The sequence below is a fragment of the Strix aluco genome, chromosome Z (assembly GCF_031877795.1).
Source record: "Strix aluco isolate bStrAlu1 chromosome Z, bStrAlu1.hap1, whole genome shotgun sequence".
Lineage (NCBI taxonomy): Eukaryota > Metazoa > Chordata > Aves > Strigiformes > Strigidae > Strix > Strix aluco.
Window position 1 is genome coordinate 7559453 of NC_133971.1, and position 18150 is coordinate 7577602.

The window sequence follows — 18150 nt, forward strand, 5'->3', positions numbered from 1 at the left end:
AGAAATAAATCTAGGGAATAGCACAGCATGCTGATTCTGAGAGCCAGTGTCCTCTGGAATGTAACTGGTATGATGGTACAAGCCATCCTGTTGCTTGCTAAAAGGCTATGTTAAAAAGAAACAGATCTTGCTATAGTGCAATGATAGTAACAGACCATGTGGGAAGAAAATCCCTACTCCACTTAGAAACACTATCTTGGTGAGGCAGGTCGGTTAAAATTCAAATTTTCCTGGCTGTTACAGGTTAAAGCTGGATCTTTAACAATGTTTAAATGAACCAGCATTCATGATATAAATTTATGTATGTTTTTAATAAACATGGGAAGCCTGTCATTGGAATAGTGGATAACAAGTTGTAGCTAGATGATAAAGAGGAAAGGCTGTAAGGAAACACTACAGAAAACAAATAGTCTTGCTGCTCTATTGAAAACCATGCTATTTACAATATCCAGGAGGGGAAAGATAGCAGAGTCAAATATAAGCTTTGCAGTCTTTCCTTAAAGACCATTTACAGGTTACACACTCTGCTCTGTTGAAGCAACATGTCTGGTTCACCAACCAGCCCTGCCTTAACAGCTGACAAGCCCAGCCCGTGAGCATATCTCCAAACTGCCCTCTTCAAAGTGGCTGAGCCTTCAATAGCAATAACGCTGTATCCATGGCAATAGTCAAACGTTGACCTTTCTGACCGATTCAAGAGTGATTGCTCTACTCTTCCTCAGCAATGCTTATATTTTCATAGCTTGCAAGAGCAGCAATATCCTGCAGTACCCTGCTAGCTATGTGAGGAGGAGGACGCAAGAGGAGAAGCTGTCTATGAGGTCTCCAGTTATTAACTCCTGTGGGAATAGGTGACTGGGGCCATGGCAACCGAGGTAGGTGTCAAAATGTCCATACCAGCAGTGACACTCGTTCACCAGGCCGCGGCACCTTCCTGCTGGGACCACCAGTGTCTGGAGATGGGAACGTGTCTTCCCTGCGCCCATCTGCTGGGCTGTCAAGTTGGTGACAACACAGGAGAGCAAGACTTCGATAAAAGAAAAATAATAATAATCTGGGCAAACTATAAATATTCCAGTGGCGATGCGCACGCCGAAAGCCACCAGCGGCACAGGCTCTTGCCCGCCGCGCCATCGTGGCGGCTGATGCCAGGCCATGAGGCGGCCTCAGAGGCCCGGGGGCAGGGGCCGCGGGGCATGGAAACGGGCAGCAGGGCGGTAACAACGGGCCACAGCCCCGCTGCCACCCTCCTCTGCCCTGCGGGGGCCGCGTTGGCTCTGCGGTGCCCCGATACGCGCCCTGGCACCTCCTCGCTTCCCCTCAGCACGGCGGCTCCTTCCCGCCTCCCCTGCAGCGGCGCTGCCCGGCCAGAGGCGAGTTCACCTCAGCCCTGGGCGTTGGGGCGGGCCGGTCCCGCCCCAGCCCGGGAGGCAGCGGAGAGGCCGAGCCGGGCCAGCGCTGCCTCTCTGCGTGCCCGGGGGAGCCTCGGCCGCCGCTGCCCCCTCACTCTTTGGGGCCATGGAGCGGGGCGCGCCGGCGGCGGGCGGCAGCGTCTGCATGTGCCAGACCGTCTTCCCGGCCCACGCCAACCACCGCGGGGAGCTGGGCGCCGGGCAGCTCCTCAAGTGGATGGACGCCACGGCCTGCCTCGCAGGTAGAGGGGCAGGGGCGGCAGCGGCCCGGCCGGAGGGCGGGAGGGAGGGAGGGGGAGCGTCCCCTCAGGGCGGCGGGGAGAGGCGCCCCCGCCACGCTGTGCCCCGGAGGCCGCCCTGTGCCCCCCTCCCCTCAGAAATGCGACTTAAACTCGCCGGCTGTGTGCGGACAGCGTCTCGTTCCCTGAAAACCGGTAGCCCCGTCCCGGTATTTGCCGATGACAGGCGAGGAGGAGGTGAAATTTTTCCCCTGGGTAGCTGGGAAAAGGGGGGCTTGAGGGAAGGTTTTAGGCAGGGGGAGTGTGTGAGATTTGGGGGTTCAGATTAGGAACAGGCATCAAGTGAGTGAGAAGGCTTGTGGGGCTGGAGAGGAGCATCAGATCTCAGGGGATAGCGAAGAAGGGGGTGATGGTGGTTAGGATGAGGAGAATTTAAAAAGAGCAGCGGAGGGAAAAAAGGGATGGAAAAAAGAGAAATACTAGAAGAAAGAAAAGTACTAATTTAAGAATACTGGCACATGGGTGGGAAAAAAAAAAAAAAAAAACCACCACAAATCCAACCAGCATGCAGAGTGCTCTGTGTCTGGTGTAACTCAGCTTCAAAAACTTTTAAAATCTCCTCAGCTAACTTCTGGAAGTGAAAGCCGCATCTAAAGCACTAAGAAAACCCAAGGCTCTGCCATCTCTGCTGTCAGTGAACTCCGTTTCCAAGTACAGCTGCATACATTAGCAGTCCATAATGAGCCTTGTGGAGAATAGCGGGTATATTTGAGGAACTCATGTCTGGATGGCGTCTCCATGCGACGCGGTGACCGTGGTGCGCTCGCTGCGTAGGTGTGTGCTGCGCTTGGTGCGGCTTTACATAATCTGCGCTTCCTATATAGAAAGAGTTGGGATCCTGGAGAACTTGTCCCACACAATAACCCAGAAACTACCTAGCACGTAGCAACTTCCTAGTATGATCACACTTTTTTTGAGATTTATTTTAGGACGAAGGAGTCATTTGATTTCAGCCCTTCAGCAATTTACCCCTTAACAGTGCTCTTTGTGAAGAGACTCTGAACTGATCTCAGCAACCCTTGAACTCAGGTCCCTGCTCTGAAGTGTCAGAGTCCTAGCTGCTACAGTGGTTCATCTTTGCTCCCTGGGCTCGGGTTAACCTGTGATGATCTTCATCAGCTGCAAATCTGCCACTAGAGCTCACTTTCATAATTGCTTTTACTTGGTTAGACTTAGGGCAGCAGCAGTCATTCATGCCACAGGGCTAGTCCCATCGCACACAAAGGATTTTTAACATCTCCCCTCGCTTTGCTTTTTTGGTCACAGCAAACTCAACATGCCAGGCATGGATTTCTTTGACTTTACCATCTCTCCACCTGCATCAGTTCCAGCTGGTGCAGTTGCAAGTGCCTGGGTTTTGCACCTACCTCACTTCATATCCTGCTGCTTTCTGTGTTATCCACCTGTCTGGCTACTTCCTCACTTTTGAGGCTATTTATGACTATCACTATCTTACTCATCGCAAACATCACAGTGGTGATTCCAGCCTTAGTCAACAGTGACCTCTTCCCTTTCATTGCAGTTTTTTGTATTTCTAACAAGTGCCTTCATGTGTTTAACCCTCATATTTTCAAAGGGAACTCCTCAGATACTGGTATAACTGGTGCACCATCCTCTAATTCCTCCAAGCTTTTTCTTGCGATGCTCACTAAAAATATTGGGCTGCTTGGGAGTGAGAATTCCTGCCTGTTTTGCAGTGCTGTTTTCTAGGTTTCCTGTTAGTGTTCTCTTTTGCCTCTGTCACTCAGGAAACTTTTTGGAAGGGGGGTTCCCTGTGTTTATGCAGCTCCTACCGTGGTAGAGATTTAGCCTCTGACTTGGAACTCTAGGTGCTATGGTCAAATAAATAATAAATCACAATAACTTGCGGTAAAAGAGAACTATTGGGCTATTAAATATTAACAGTAAAGAAGAAGTTTACCTTTTCCAGATTAACCTTCATAATTAATATAAATAGGGTGCATTGTTTTTTCACAACAAAATGCATATTAGGGAGATGAAGAACACAGTTCAAATTTTGGTAAAAATATTTTACAATAAGTAAATACTTGGTTTTGAATTTTTAAATCTTGTTTGTATTTGTTTTTATTTAGTTTCTGCATTTTTAGTACAGCACTGAGGACATGTACTTACCTGCTTTCCACTGCTGTGACCACTCTAACAAGCCAGTAGATCTTTCTGCTGTGTCCGAGAATCCTCAAGTGACAAAACTTCCTCACTGGTTAACACTTTGTGACTCCTTTTGTCGTGCAACATGCTTGTTAGTCCTTTCTTACCAGGATGTTCATTTTTAGAGAAAGACCTTAAACAGAGCTTTTCAAACTGAGTAGAATCTTTACCATCATCTAGTCTCATCTCCTGATGTTACCCTTATTTCACGGTAACTATTAACTTTAATCTTATTTAGCTTTTTTTCTAAGGGGTCCACCGCAAACTTGCTTTAGGGTGATCAAAGGAAGAACTGGGATCTACTGTGTTTCATCTCTGTCTCTCATGCACAAGTATATAGATGAATAGCTTGCTGCAAATGCAATGTGGTAATTGTGTGTCCATGTGTCTCTTTTGAAGCTGAGAAACATGCTGGTGTGTCTTGCGTGACAGCATCTATGGATGACATACAGTTTGAAGAGGCTGCCAGGTACAAAACCAGTTAACAACTGTCAAATGTTTTCATTCTATAGATTATTATTTGGCAGAGATAAACTGAGGCATTATAAAATCTGTGATAGCAGGCCAATGAACTCCCCAGAGTCACAGGGTTAAGTCTCAAAACTGCTCTTTTCTATCTGTGATAACCTGACCCACCTAGAAAACAGATCAATTTCACAGGTCAAAAATAAACTGTAGCTACTTTGACTTGGCGACCTAGGTGCCAGGTGAGAAACTCATGGTTCAGTGATCTTTGGCTTTAGTTAAAGTGAATGCTGCAGGCCATTACTCAGCTCTGTTAAATAAGGAATACATGCCTATAACAGTTATTGTTCTAATTTTTTATTGTTGCAAGTGGTCTTTTGTGGTAGTTTAGTCCCTGCCAGGGTCTGAGACCACTCGGCCGCTGCCCCTCCCCCACAAAGGGAGTGAAATACAAAGCCCCAGGGCTTAGATAAGGAAAGGTTTAATACAACAGAGCAACAGTAACACAACAAACAACAACAACAACAATAACAGTAACAATAATAATAATGAACAGAGCAAAATATCTACCAATACAGCAGTGAGAAGCGCGATGGCATAACACACGTGTTAACTGACCCGTCTCGCTTAGGCGCCAGGATGTGACGTCCGCATGATATATAACCCGGCTACAGCTCCCCCCACCACTGCTGGGGAAACTTAACCGTATCCTGGCTAAACCAGGACATCTTTATTTCTTACCTTCTCTTTTCTTTTAAAAAAAATGATGTAACAAAACAGAAATGTTTTGCATTTGTGATCACTGAATATTGACTGAGTCTACAAGATAATACAGGACTTAATTTTTGTTTTAACCATTTTTCATGATTTTCCAAGGGATAAAAGACACTGTAAGAGAAAATAGCACATTTATTCCTAAACCATATCATTACAGAAACTTAAAGCCATTACTCTGTATTTTTCGTGTGTTTGTACACCTTGCAGTCTGGAAATTAATGACTGCTTAGATGGGGTGGACCTGATTACACAGACCTATGCACATGCAGTTGTCCTGACTGTGAATGAAGCAACATTGTCTGTCAAATGTACAGCTGATGTCAATTCAAAACTTTGCAGTACACGAGTGTAAGATAAGTATCCACTCCCACTTCAACAGTGGATTTTTAGAGTAGCAGCCGTTAGGATGAGAACTAGAACCAGTAGCAAAGAAGTGAACATGTTCATACTGAATCTAGAACTCAGGAGAATTTCTTGGTCTGTTTTACAAAATTTTTAAGGTGTTTGTCTTGCCTGTAATTGTTCTGTGGTTTTAATTTTGTCCTTAGGAAAAAATTCTGTCTGTGAAAACTGTAATCAAAGACTCCTACAAATGAAGTCAGGGTAATGTTTTTCTTTCAGGCCTAATGTTTCAGACTTCAGTAGCTTCAGAGCAATTTTGTCTCTTGTTTCTGAGAGCAGAACAGAACTTCTAAAATATAATGACAACACTTTTCCTTCCAAATTTGTTTCTGACTATGTCTCTAGTTCTCCTTCCACTTGTGGTGCCAATGTTTCATTTTTAACAAGAATATAGAGTACAAACATAGTAACTGTGAAGTGGTTTCAGTAATTATTTTTCAGCCTCCCGTCATCCCTAACATCCTGTTTGTAGCTTACCCTGTAATGTCCTAAATTTTGCCAGATCTTGTTGATTATACAAACATCTTGCACAAATAAGAGACCTCTTGTATCTCATTCTTGTAAATTAAAAACATGTTCTGTAAGTTACCTGCTGTAAGGTTGCATTTGCCTAACTCAGGTTACCAGATGTTCTGTAAGTCTTAGATTAACTCTTGTGTGCATATTTCTTTTCAGTTGACATGGAAACAGATTTCCACAAATCCGTATATTGCAAAACTCAGTTTTATGCCATGATAACTAATAAATCCCTCTTCCTTGTCTTTTAATATGTAGCAATTCAGTGGTAATAAGAACATCTGATTTTAAATTACATTTATTTAAATTTTGTTAGTGCTCCCTATGTAAATCATATTCAGTTCACTCTGATACATTTCAGAAGCTTTCTGCCAGTTACAAGTGAAAGCGTGGTGGTCTGGGACTTCTGCCCTTACTTATCTATTAGCACCCAAGCTGATCAGATCTTTTGGCTTACATCAGTTTGTCCAGAGCCAGAATACATGATACAATGTAAAACATTTCATTCTGAAACAGCTCCTGAAAGTGTATGAAAAGATGTTTTGGTATCACACCACCTGATCACCTCAGTTCAGACATCATTATTTTCTGATATGGCCACGGACCCCAGAGGCCTACACTTTTCTATGGCGAAATGTGAGTCCAGCTGCACGGGCTGGAGCACCAGGGAAGATGCCAGTCAGTCAGTCAGGGTGTCTAATGTCTGTGCAGTCCAAACTCACCTCATTGCGGGACTGGTGTCTCAGGCTGAGTGAGATCATGTCCAGCTTTGTTCTGTTGTTCCTACCCTGCAGTTTCCTCAAAGGCGGACAGACCCAGATTTACCTCTCTCAACCTCTGTTATGCAATGTCATCACACAGAGGAGGAGAGGTCACCAGGGAGGTGTCACTGACAAAGGTCAAATAAACAGTCTTTGTAGAGAAGAACAGCACCCTGACAGTAAGCCTGAGGTAGAGACCTCTGCAGTCACTGCTGGGACCTCATGGACAATGCAGCATCGTGTCTTGGCAGGGACCATGACGTCCTCTGCAAGCATCTGCAGAGACTCTGGACTCTCCTTCTTTTAAGAAAAGCCTCACACTCACTATCAGCATGTGTCATGTTCAAACACAGAGTATCTCATGAATATATTCTGTCTTTTTTTCACCTTGTACTTGTCATTGCTGCTGTGTTCTCTTGGGAGTTTTGTGACAGACACACAGTCTTCAGAGGTGTTTCAGGGTACTTGAGTGAGTTCTGTCTCTTATGCTTTCTAAGGCCTTTTTACGAGACCATAATGTTAACTTCTTTTCCAATCTTAAACATAAATATTTTGTTACTGTTCTGAACACATTCTCTTTTTTTGTAAATGAGCTGGTGGTTCCCTTAGCTGTGTAGTTTAGAACTATTACGTTAATAATTGTGCTTTTTCTTTGCAATGAATGATGGAAAAACTCCTTCTGAATACATTCTTCAAAAACTAATGAGGGCTGTGTATCTGCAGATAGTCCTAATTCTTTCCTCTAACCATTTCTCCCCCCGTCTACTCAAAGGCTTCCACTAGCGTTCTTGAATGTGGACAAGAAAGAGAAAGTTTCTGTGTAGTTGGTTGTTCCTGATGGAGCAGGTTTCCTATTCCCCATTTTAGTGTTTGGTAACAATTCATTTGAAATTCTGGCATTGAGATAAACAGTTTAAGAAAAGCTTTACATGTCAAAACCCTATTCATTAAATTAGGAAGAAATTACAAAGAATTTTTTTTTATAAACTGGGGTCATAACTGTGTCAAATCATTAGCTGTAAATGCCTATCTCATAGGTACTCAAGCAGTCTGAGTTATATTTTGCAGTCTCAGATGTCTAGCTGTACTTTGCCTGCTCTGAGTCTGATCTTTAGCAGTTGCAAGTCAGTCTAAATTCCCTGAAGGCAGTGGCCTGATGCTCAGTTATTGTGGTTGTGGCTCTGACTTAGCATGCACATCATGTCCTTTTACTGCTCTGCTCAATAAGGCAACTTCAGGAGAAAGTGCTGTCTTTCCAACCTTTCAGCATTGCCTTCTGTTAGGATGTTAGGGGGTTGAAGACAAAGGTTACTCTTGTTACCAACACATAACAGGTACTTTAGAAATTCCGGAAGGAAAGAAATTACTTTCTCATTTAAATTTGATTCTATGTAAGTAAAAATATATAATTCTGTCTAGGTATTCTATGTAGGTAAATGGGAGAGAGTAGTTGTTCAGTGGTATGCTGTTAGGACAGAAGGGACATGCTGCAGCCCTGGTTTTGGCCAAAATGTAGAAAGTGAACTCTTTACCCACCCTTCAAAGATGTCGAAGAGCACTTTTTGTCCTGGGATTTTTTCCTCATGTGCATGTATAGGTATGCTCGAGAATGCACATGGGGTATATCTTGTGTGGTTTTGCAGCTATACTTAGTGATTTGGTGTAACTCACCGCAGGATGTGCCTTTGAGCAAAACCAGAATCTAGGCCAAAATTTCTTGGGGGACTTGGGGCCTAAAGCACACCTGACATCATACAGACATCAGCAAGGAGAAAGAATGCTGGTATTAAGCTTTTGCAGTTTTCTGAGTGACAAAAATCGTTACTGAGCATGAATGAAGTCTGATTGATGACTAACAGTGCTAAACCTGTTTCAGTGCATTTTCAGTACAGTATAGAAGACACAGACTGATTAATGAGATTTTCTTCACTACTACTAGGAATACCTAGAGAGGCAGGTTCAAGCCCTTACTGAGCTGCGTGATTACATACCATAAGATGTTATTCTTCTTAACAGGGTTGGACAAATTATTACCATCAAGGCTAAGGTGAACAGAGCATTCAAAACCAGCATGGAGGTAAGAGATCATCACTCTTATTCCTAACAATATCTAAAGAATAGAAGAGAGGTGGGAGGAGTAGAGGAATGTAACATGGGTCCAGTCTTATTTGTTTCAGAAGAAGCTTTGTGCAGATATCTAAACCATAACACCACTTAATGAAACTCTGATTTCATAATGACTATTATAATTGAACAATTCCTGTAAAATAATCCATGTCAAAATAGAAACTGGACCCTGAGGACTTAAAATCTTTGGCAGGTGTAATGAACAGGATGGAGTAGGTAGTGTTGGTCCAGTCCAAAGCTATTGACCTCTAATCAGTCTTCAGATCAGAGCCAGGATTCTCTGAACAGATGGAGTTCTATGTAGTTTTGAAACTTCTGGTACAAAAATATTTATCTCAGGTGTATGCGTGTTCTTATTCTCCATATTGTAACAAGTATGCAATGCATTGCCCAATCACTTACTTGAAATTGGAATTGAACCTTAAGGTTCAAGGGTGCTTTTCTCTGCATTGTGCCCAACTCCAATTCTCATTAATATTAGTGGGAGTGGTGCATCTCACAGAGAATGCATTCCAAAAGGTTCTAAAATTTAGAAAAAAATCATAAGCTTTGATGCACATCAGGCCTGTCTCACAGGATCAAATACAGTGCTTCACCCTCAAGTGTTTCAGGGTGTTTTATATATTTATACAGACTTTTTTGCTCACACACATCTTAGAAAGATTCAGATGGGGCACAAGTAAATGGAAAGAGATATCCATAAAACCAAATCTAAGTGTCTTTTCTATTTTTTACTTTACATACATACATACACAGTTGTACTGAAAAGCTTTTCAGAGCTCAGCAAATACTGTGAAGTTCTTACATGTTCAGAGATGTATCAGTAATAGCAGAGCAGGTTTTTTACCTTTTTTCTTTTAGGTTTGAGAGACTGGATATGATTGATTTTATTAACACTGCACCATTTTGTCTCAACTCAACTGACAATGATGTAAATACCGTTTTTTTTTGTCTCCTTCCTCCACTACCTCCTTCCTTGTAGGTTGGCATCAAGGTTACAGTACAGGATGTTTTGACTAATGTTGAAAAAATGGTGAGCGTGGCATATGCAACATATGTAGCCAAACCAGTTGGTGCTGGAAAGGTATTCTTTCTGTTTTCTTCTATGCTTCAAGTTACTAGGACGGAGTTTCTGTGAAATAACCCAACTTTTGTGGTTGTGAAACACAGGAAAATGTTCACACCTGTTTATTCTGATCAGTAATAGGAAATCAGCATGAAGTCCAGATTTTATGGACATTTTTTTTCACACATCTTTGCTCTGAAATTGTTTATTTGCTCTTTATTGTTTCCACTTTCTCTTGCACACTTGCTAGTAATAGAACTGGTGTCTTTGTAAAGAGCTGCAGTATTGACAAATGCAAGTGCTGGAAGAGAGATCTCTGTGAGTCTGCACAGTCTCTCCTTTTCAGAAACTGATCTGTTATCCTGAAACCTGTAAGGGTGTTGAGGGTGGGGTTTCTTTATCCTTCACTCCCCCTTTTGAGGAGGTCATTCAAATATCACTGTTCAGATAGAAGACTTTTTTAAGCTAGCTTCCAATCTAAATTAATTGTTTGCCATTCATGTTAATTAGTTTTCATGCCATTGCTTTTTCTTTTCCCCAGTGTTTGGTTTCCTGGAGGTATTTAGAAGTCAGCCATGGTACTGGCTGGCCTTCACATTGCTGTGCCAAACAGGCACAGTTCTTTTAAAGTTTTCACCTGAGAAAGGCCAGATATTCCTCAGATCATCTTAATAAATTTGCTTTGTATGTTGTATTCTACTTTCTTGAACGTGAGCAACTAGAATCATAGATCTGACTTTCCTGTCTTGTTGAATGTGTTATGACAGTGACTCTGCCCTTTTAACATCCACTGCAGATTGGCAGAGAGCAGTCATCCCATGAGTAATTAATATATCAAATAATTGCTGCTTTCTCTTCTGCAATGATATATTAAGTTTGCAGAAGAAACAGATTAGAACAGTTTTAGCGAAACTAAAGCCCACCTTGTCTCTGAAAAGATAATGGCTAAATCGGTTAACCTGAAAGCACTAAAATAGTATAAAGTAAGAATTGTTTATTATTGGTTTGATATATCCATGACATCAACCCATTTACCTTTTGCCCAAATTTCCAGGGAGGTTAATTCAGGATTAAATTGGTGATGATTAACTAAGATTAGGCTTAAGACAGGAATGGCCCAGAGGGAGTTTGAGACTTCAATTCAAATTCCATCACAAATTAAAGTCTTGGAGAAATTAAAGAATGTTTTTTCAAATCCACTTTTCTGAAAAACTGTTGCTAAAGTTGTGCAGAGAGCAACAGTATGCACTCACCGTCTTAACCTTTTAGCTGGACCATCTGGAAAAAGCTAGGAAGCTCTTGAGGGGGACCAGAAGGGAACAAAGGAAACTACAAGAGCATGGGATGAAGACTCAAAGACTCAAGAGCTTTGCATGAAGACTCAAAGACTGAGAAACATTAGCAGCAGCTAATGTCCTAACTGTTGTGTCCTAACTGCAGGACACAAAATGTTGAATTTGTCTGTGTTGCAGTGCTTGTACATTATTTTAAGGTTTCTGAGGCTAGACCTTGTAGACAAATCACACAAGTGACTGTTCAGTGGCACCTCTGCAGTATTTATCTAAATGTAGTGGTTTTCTTAAGCCAGTGCAGGTTTGGGTTCAGTTTGTCATTGAACTGCATACACGGGAATTAGCACTTAAGGGAGGAGAAGTTCTGATCCTGGCAGGAGAAGGGTGTGTGTCTAGGCACATGTAGCATTTTGGGCATGAATGTATAGAGTCTGAAGCTGCACCACGTGCTGGGTGTTCATGTGTTTCTTCTCCACCTCAGGAAACCAGTGCTTCTTTGAAAATAAGTCCTCAGATAGATGGAATGGATCTGTGAGTATAGAGTGAATTGTGAAAGAGGAGGAGGGCTATTTGTGTAGTGAATGGGAGCGGGCTCTGGGGTACACCTTCCAATAGACTACACCACTGATCAATGTGACTGGATTATTTTTCTGATACAAAAATTCAATGCTCAAACCCTCATATTAAGATTTTTTTTTTTTTTTTTAAATGAGAACTGTCTTAAACTGCATGTGCTCTCATGGATGTTTGTATTTAAAAGCTAAAAGCACTTTGTCATTGAATTTTAATAATTCTGAAAGGATAATACAGAATCTCTTGAACTTTAACTCTGTGCTTGTTTGTATTAATAGAACTTGTCATCTCAGACAGTTGATAGCAAAAGGTTGTAGAAAATGCTGATGCCATTTAAGTTCAAAGTACACTTTGTTATGATTGTGGCTTTCAGAACTTTTTTTTTTTTTTTTCATTTGCATAGATTGAACTAGAACCTGTAAAGGTTCTGTCTACAGAAGACCACCTGGAGTACACTCTGGCTATTGAGAGAAGAAGAATCCGACTGGGCTATGAACAGGTCTTTCAGAACCTGATGCAGGAGAGTAATAAGGAAGGTGATTACTGTGGTCAGCATAGAAGTTGGAACAAATGACTCATGGGCAGCTGGAAGGGAGGAAAAAAGCACACAAAACGTCTGAGTAGAGGTCCTTGAGGTTGTGGTATCACGTAGAAAAGCGTGTGCCAGATTTGTGAGGGTGTGTAAGACAGTTATTCTAGCAGAGTGCTATTTCTTTGTCTTTCAGAAACTCCAGACTTAAAAATGCAGGATTGAAGGCCAAGCATTTAAGTAGACACAAAATGCAGATCTTCATGTAGGTTATATGTGTAAAGTTTAACAGTTTACATAGCACTTTGCAATACGGTAATAAAGTCCTATGACACTAGCTGTAATGTAGATAGAAGGATAAAATTCACTCAGGCTTGGCCATGTCTTTACAAGAAAGCACTAAGAACTATGTTTACGCTGTGAGATCATTCCCAACAAGCAGGAGAAACTTCATTGCATGGAGGTCAAAATAGGTAAAAAAAAAATTAACCAAATTAGAAAAATTGAGCAAAGAAACAAGTTTGTCTTTACTTCTGATAGTAACCTCTATTCTTAATGATGGTTGTGTTCAAAAGTTCCTGTGTTACCCTGCAGAAGAAATTACTCACAACAGTTAAGAAGTATGCTAGTATTTGGAAAATCTGAGCTGTAACTCCATGTATAAACAACAGACATTATGTGGTTTTACTGAGGAAAGATGAAACCTGTTGTAAACATAAATTCTAGTCTTAACAATTTAATAAGACTGTGTGGAACTGAAGAGACTTGAGCAAACAAGTTATTTGTCTTCATGGTAACAGTCTTATGGTTAATACCATTAAAGTCAAATCAGAGGTTGATGATTTTGTTTTCCACTGCCTTGCCTGGAAACTTCCTCGAAGGATCTTATAATTGTTAGCACTAATTCACCTCCTTAAAGGGACAGAACAAGCAAAATACAGTAAAGAGAGAGGAAAATATTGCATGTGAAGGCTGCCAGGTAGCAAAATAGGTATAAATCAGATCCAGATAGTGAAGTTTGTCTTCTGAGTGGATCTTATGCAACAATTTAAGTAGGTCCAAAGTGCAAGTTAGTCAAATGCATCCACACATTTATATAATCATAAAGTTAGTTAATTATGGCAAAAGTCAAAAGTACAATTCAGGTCAAGTAGCTTTTAGTGCAGATAGGTACTTTTAAAAAGACTGACTTCATCTCATGCCTAAATCTGTTCTTATAAAATATAACTGAAAAAAACCTAAAGATTAGCTTGAGGATGTATGGATAAACATTTGAGAGTGGAATTGGAAATACATAATAGAAGGTGGTTACTGATTCAGATCCGTATTTCTCTCTTTTGTGTGTTCTATATTGTCTCTGGTAATCACAAGATTTGTAACAGGTTATGAAACAATCAAGTCATACTCCAACCTTGATTAGACACATTTGCACAGGTGCCCGTCATACATGGTTGTGCTGGTTTTGGCTGAGTAGAGTTAATTTTCTTCATAGTAGCTTCTATGAGGCTATGTTTTGGATTTGTGCTGGAAAGAGTGTTGATGTTTCAGTTATTGCTGAGCAGCGCTTACTCAGAGTCGAGGCCTTTTTTGCTTCTCACACCACCCCACCAGCGAGGAGACTGGGACAGCTGACCCCAACTGACCAGAGGGATATTCCATACCATGTGACGTCATGCTCAAATGTCAAAGTCTATGAAAGGCATTTGAGTAAGTGATAAACTGCTCTGACAACATCCGTCAGAGGTCATGCATAACAGCCGTGAATAATCACAAGCACATGCTGAGGCTGCTGGCTGCCTGCATTCACCGCTAGCCAATTTTCACAATAACTGCTTCTGACAGAGCTTCTTTAAAGGATATAGTGAGGGCTGGGAAGACTCACTGTGCTGTGATAGACTGTGGGGTACACCATCCCCCACCTCTTGTGTCTCTTGGAAGAACAGAGGAAATCTTTAGCCTCTTGCTTCCTTTGCAAAGAACAGAGATCTTCTGTGTCTTTTTTCTTCTTTTCATTGTGTCTGAAGCAAATGCCACACTTCAGTAACTGGGGGTGTTTTCTTCTTTGCTATCAAAGTTACTAGCTGAAATAATTCATTAATACGTTGCTGCCATGTTTCAGATACTTTTGAAGAGGAAGATGCAGTTTCAACTGAACTTACTCATGTACAGAGTATTGAGCTTGTCCAGCCTCCTCATGCAAACCATCATGGAAACACTTTTGGTGGCCAGATCATGGCTTGGATGGAGACAGTGGCAAGTATTTCAGCAAGGTACTTTTCTACATTGTAGTCTTTGCACATGGTTCTCAATGGATGTGATTTTAATATTAAGGGTTTCACAGGGATTTATTTTATGAAAAATACAGACCCCAACTTTTGTGACTTTTCTTTCTCCTCAGATTGCAGGAGGCCATTGAACTATTTGTGTGGTAAAGTTCCCACAGCATGCCACACCACTGTGGGAGTCAAATGTTATTCTTCTGTTACATGCAGACCCTAAGGCAAAAGAGGCTATGTTATCCTCCTGAGAATCTCTGCAGAAAGTCAGCATTGGAGATAGGATTAGAAACTTCTTGTGGTTGGTGTTTTGAAAAAGCAGAGTTGTTAAATCAGGATAAAACAGATAGTGAACCTCTATCAATTGATATCCAGAAATGAACAGCCTTCTAGTCTGCAGATCCCTGTGTCAGAAGAAAGAATAAGTCAGAGAAGAAGAATCAAACGAAGCAGGTTCTATTTTGTTGGTGCGCACACAGAATGGATGCATAACCTTCCACAAGTCACTTAACCTTTTAGTCTCTTGGAGTCTTGCATCCTATGAGTTGTAATATTTTTAGCAGTTTAAAGGGCTCTGACATATTCGGGTAGTAAGTGCAAAGTATTTTTTGGCACTGCCTAGTATTGCTTGTCAGTGTGGCCTAGACATAACCGTTTAATTTCTTTTCCCCTGAAATCAAACCGTTGTTTTTCTCCTTCCTTGTTCTTGGATGCCGTACAAAGCTTCTTTGTAAGCAACACTTGAGTTTCAGTTTGAATTCTCCTTGCATACTGAGTGACCTAATTCACTGCAGGGATGTTAGATATGTTTTTGCTTTTTAACTTTAATAATTAAATGACTTCTCCATTCATTATTCACATAGTTTTGATTTGTAGCCAGTAGTTGTACTGATAACAACAGATTTTCGGTAGTGGTTGGATAAACAGCTTGTTTTAGTAATATTAGAATGCACTGACCTTACCCCAGTGTGTAATTTTGTCAGCTTCAAAGAGATTGTTTCAGATTTTTGCCATAACATGACCCAAAATATTTACCTGTTTTCATTTGACAAATTTTACCTAGTGAGAGTCACATTTAGGTTTAAAAAGAGAAGGAAAACATCAGCAAACCAAGTACTGAAAAAATTTTCTTTGAACTAATGAATGTCAAACATGATTTGTCATGTTGAAAATTTCAGGAATAATAGCTGGTGACAGAGGCTTGTTGAGAACAGAGATTTTGTAGTTTGTGCTTGAAAAATAGCTAGTCTCGCTACAAACCTTTTGCAAGGCCGCTCACAATTAGACCTGACCTTTGAAGGTGCCAGTTAAGAGTTGCTATGGCCACAAACTCTGATGGAAGAATGGAAGAGGAGGGCTAACCCTTGACAAATAAATTTCTACAGGCATTTTAAAGGTCTTTTAAAGGCCTTCCTTCTGCCCTCTCCCCCCCACTCCCACAATTTTGCCTGGACAGGAAATTAAAATCTTGCAGATAGCAGTAAATCCATTTGAATATTAGTAATATTAGTTTGAACTGGATCTGTACTTCCTTATTTCTTACACTTGCAGTAAAAGCACTCAGGGCATAGTTTTCCAGGAAAAATGAAGTATTTAGGCCAAATTTCTGTTTTGTTCCTCTCATTTTCAAAAATTGTGTTTGCATCTTTATAGTGAACATTGTAAATAAGACCACCATTTAACATTTTAAATCAGAAGAGCAAATTATTCTTAATGAAATCACAAAGTCATTTGAATTTATTAGTCTATTAAGAAGATGTACCAGTCAATTAATTAGCTACAGATAATTGTGTGCGTTTAACAATGCTGGTACATTAGTTTGCAGAGTGCAGTTGAGTTAAAAGCTAGGAACACTACAAAGCTGTATTTTTCAAGTTTTAAAACGGCACGATGAAAAATCTATTCTCAGATGTGCATATGGGATTCTTACTGAGGAGTTTTGCACACATGCATGAGGACGGAGCATGTTTTTTCAAAGTCTAAAAATAAATGACATTATTGTATATTGTTCCCTATTCATGTGATGCACAGAGATCCCAGTAAAGAGTGGGGCTTTGACTACATTTAGAACTGCTGAAGAAACCTAATTTTTGCCAGCTGTGGAAAGCTTGCAAACTAGATCCCGATTCCACAAAGCCTTAAGCTGTATCTGTACTGCAGATTTTTTTCTGGAACATCTGTGAAGGTCAGAAAAGTGGTGGGTTGTTGGAATTCCCTAGTGTAGATGACACAGTATTGCAAGACTTTTCCTTTAGCAGTGTAGCTGGGTTTGATCAGGTGTTTATCTGTTTGTCCACTGTATCTGTCCAAAGAGCAGCTTTGCTAGTATGTTCGTGGAACGGGTACTCACCTGGCACAGACAATATGCTGTACTAGGCCAGAAAAGTTTTGCCAGAGTAGCTATAGGCTATTTCACAAGCACTTCAAAGAGATCCAGTAGGACACGCAGCTGAACCTGACTGCATGTAATTGAACACAGTCCAGGATCAGGTCTGAAATAAGAAAAGACAGGTGAGTGGATGCACTGTGCAATTGGAAGGACAAAGGGAATAGAATTACTAAGATTTTTGTGTTTGTGCCTTCAGCTTTTGAAATTTAGCCAATAGTCCTGTGTTTCTGAGTTGATGAGTGATCAGTTCAACATCTTTCTATCTCTTTTGTATGTGCTTCCCAAGTCAGCACCAGGAGCAAACTGCACATAATTTAGTAAACCAGACCAAATTAAAAAACAAAACAAAACCAAATACATATTTGGCAGTTGTATGAGTAGTTTTTTATTCTTATTTCATGTAACCCTAGCAGAAAACATCTGACAAACAAGCAAAAGTACCAATAATTAAAAGAATGGATAGATTGACATTTTGCTATAACGCTGTTTCTGGTGCTCAACCTTCTGCTCAGGTTTCTTTTAATGGTTTAAAGGCTTTATGATCTGGCATTTTTACATACTGGGCAATATCCTACTCCCAATGCAGTCATATAGAAATTAATGAGACTCTGTGAAGTAAGTGGTTACTTTGTAGGTAAGGGGTTCATGGTCTGGCCCCAAAAGAAGATGATATCAAGCAGTGAGAATTAATTAGTCAGTGTTTGTAAAGTGTGTTGAAAATGAAACAGCACCACATAAGTGGTATTATTATGTTTGAAGCTTGAATTATGTGCTCTTGTAGCTGAACATGTTAACTGTATTTCCGTGGGTTATGGAATAAATTAGTGTAATAGAGTTATTTTCTAGGTTGTGCTAACCTTGTTGTTATAATCACTACCCACTTCAAACCTAACAAAGGAGGTTCTTTACATGACTGTACGATTTGCTCTGTCTCTCTTGCTTTCTTTTTCAGCCGCCTTTGTCGCTCATATCCCATCCTGAAATCAGTCAATATGTTTAAATTCTGGGGACCATCTGTCGTGGGCGACCGCCTTGTCTTCAATGCAATTGTGAACAATACATTTCAGAATAGGTAAAGCTCCTCATCTGCTCGTCTT

The 18150-nt window shown here is 40.9% G+C and overlaps 1 protein-coding gene across 3 annotated transcripts in view; it reads left to right on the forward strand.

Annotated features, from left to right (window-relative positions):
• Positions 1-1429: 1429 nt before the first annotated feature.
• The window catches only part of ACOT12 (acyl-CoA thioesterase 12), a 33030-nt gene continuing 16309 nt past the window's right edge, over positions 1430-18150 (forward strand). For all 3 annotated transcript variants that reach the window (XM_074812608.1, XM_074812610.1, XM_074812609.1), the window contains exons 1-7: positions 1430-1654; positions 4280-4349; positions 8818-8878; positions 9911-10012; positions 12263-12395; positions 14508-14658; positions 18006-18125. In XM_074812608.1, the coding sequence (XP_074668709.1) occupies positions 1519-1654; positions 4280-4349; positions 8818-8878; positions 9911-10012; positions 12263-12395; positions 14508-14658; positions 18006-18125 (773 nt within the window). In that variant the 5' untranslated portion in view covers positions 1430-1518. The remainder of the gene's footprint in view (positions 1655-4279; positions 4350-8817; positions 8879-9910; positions 10013-12262; positions 12396-14507; positions 14659-18005; positions 18126-18150) is intronic.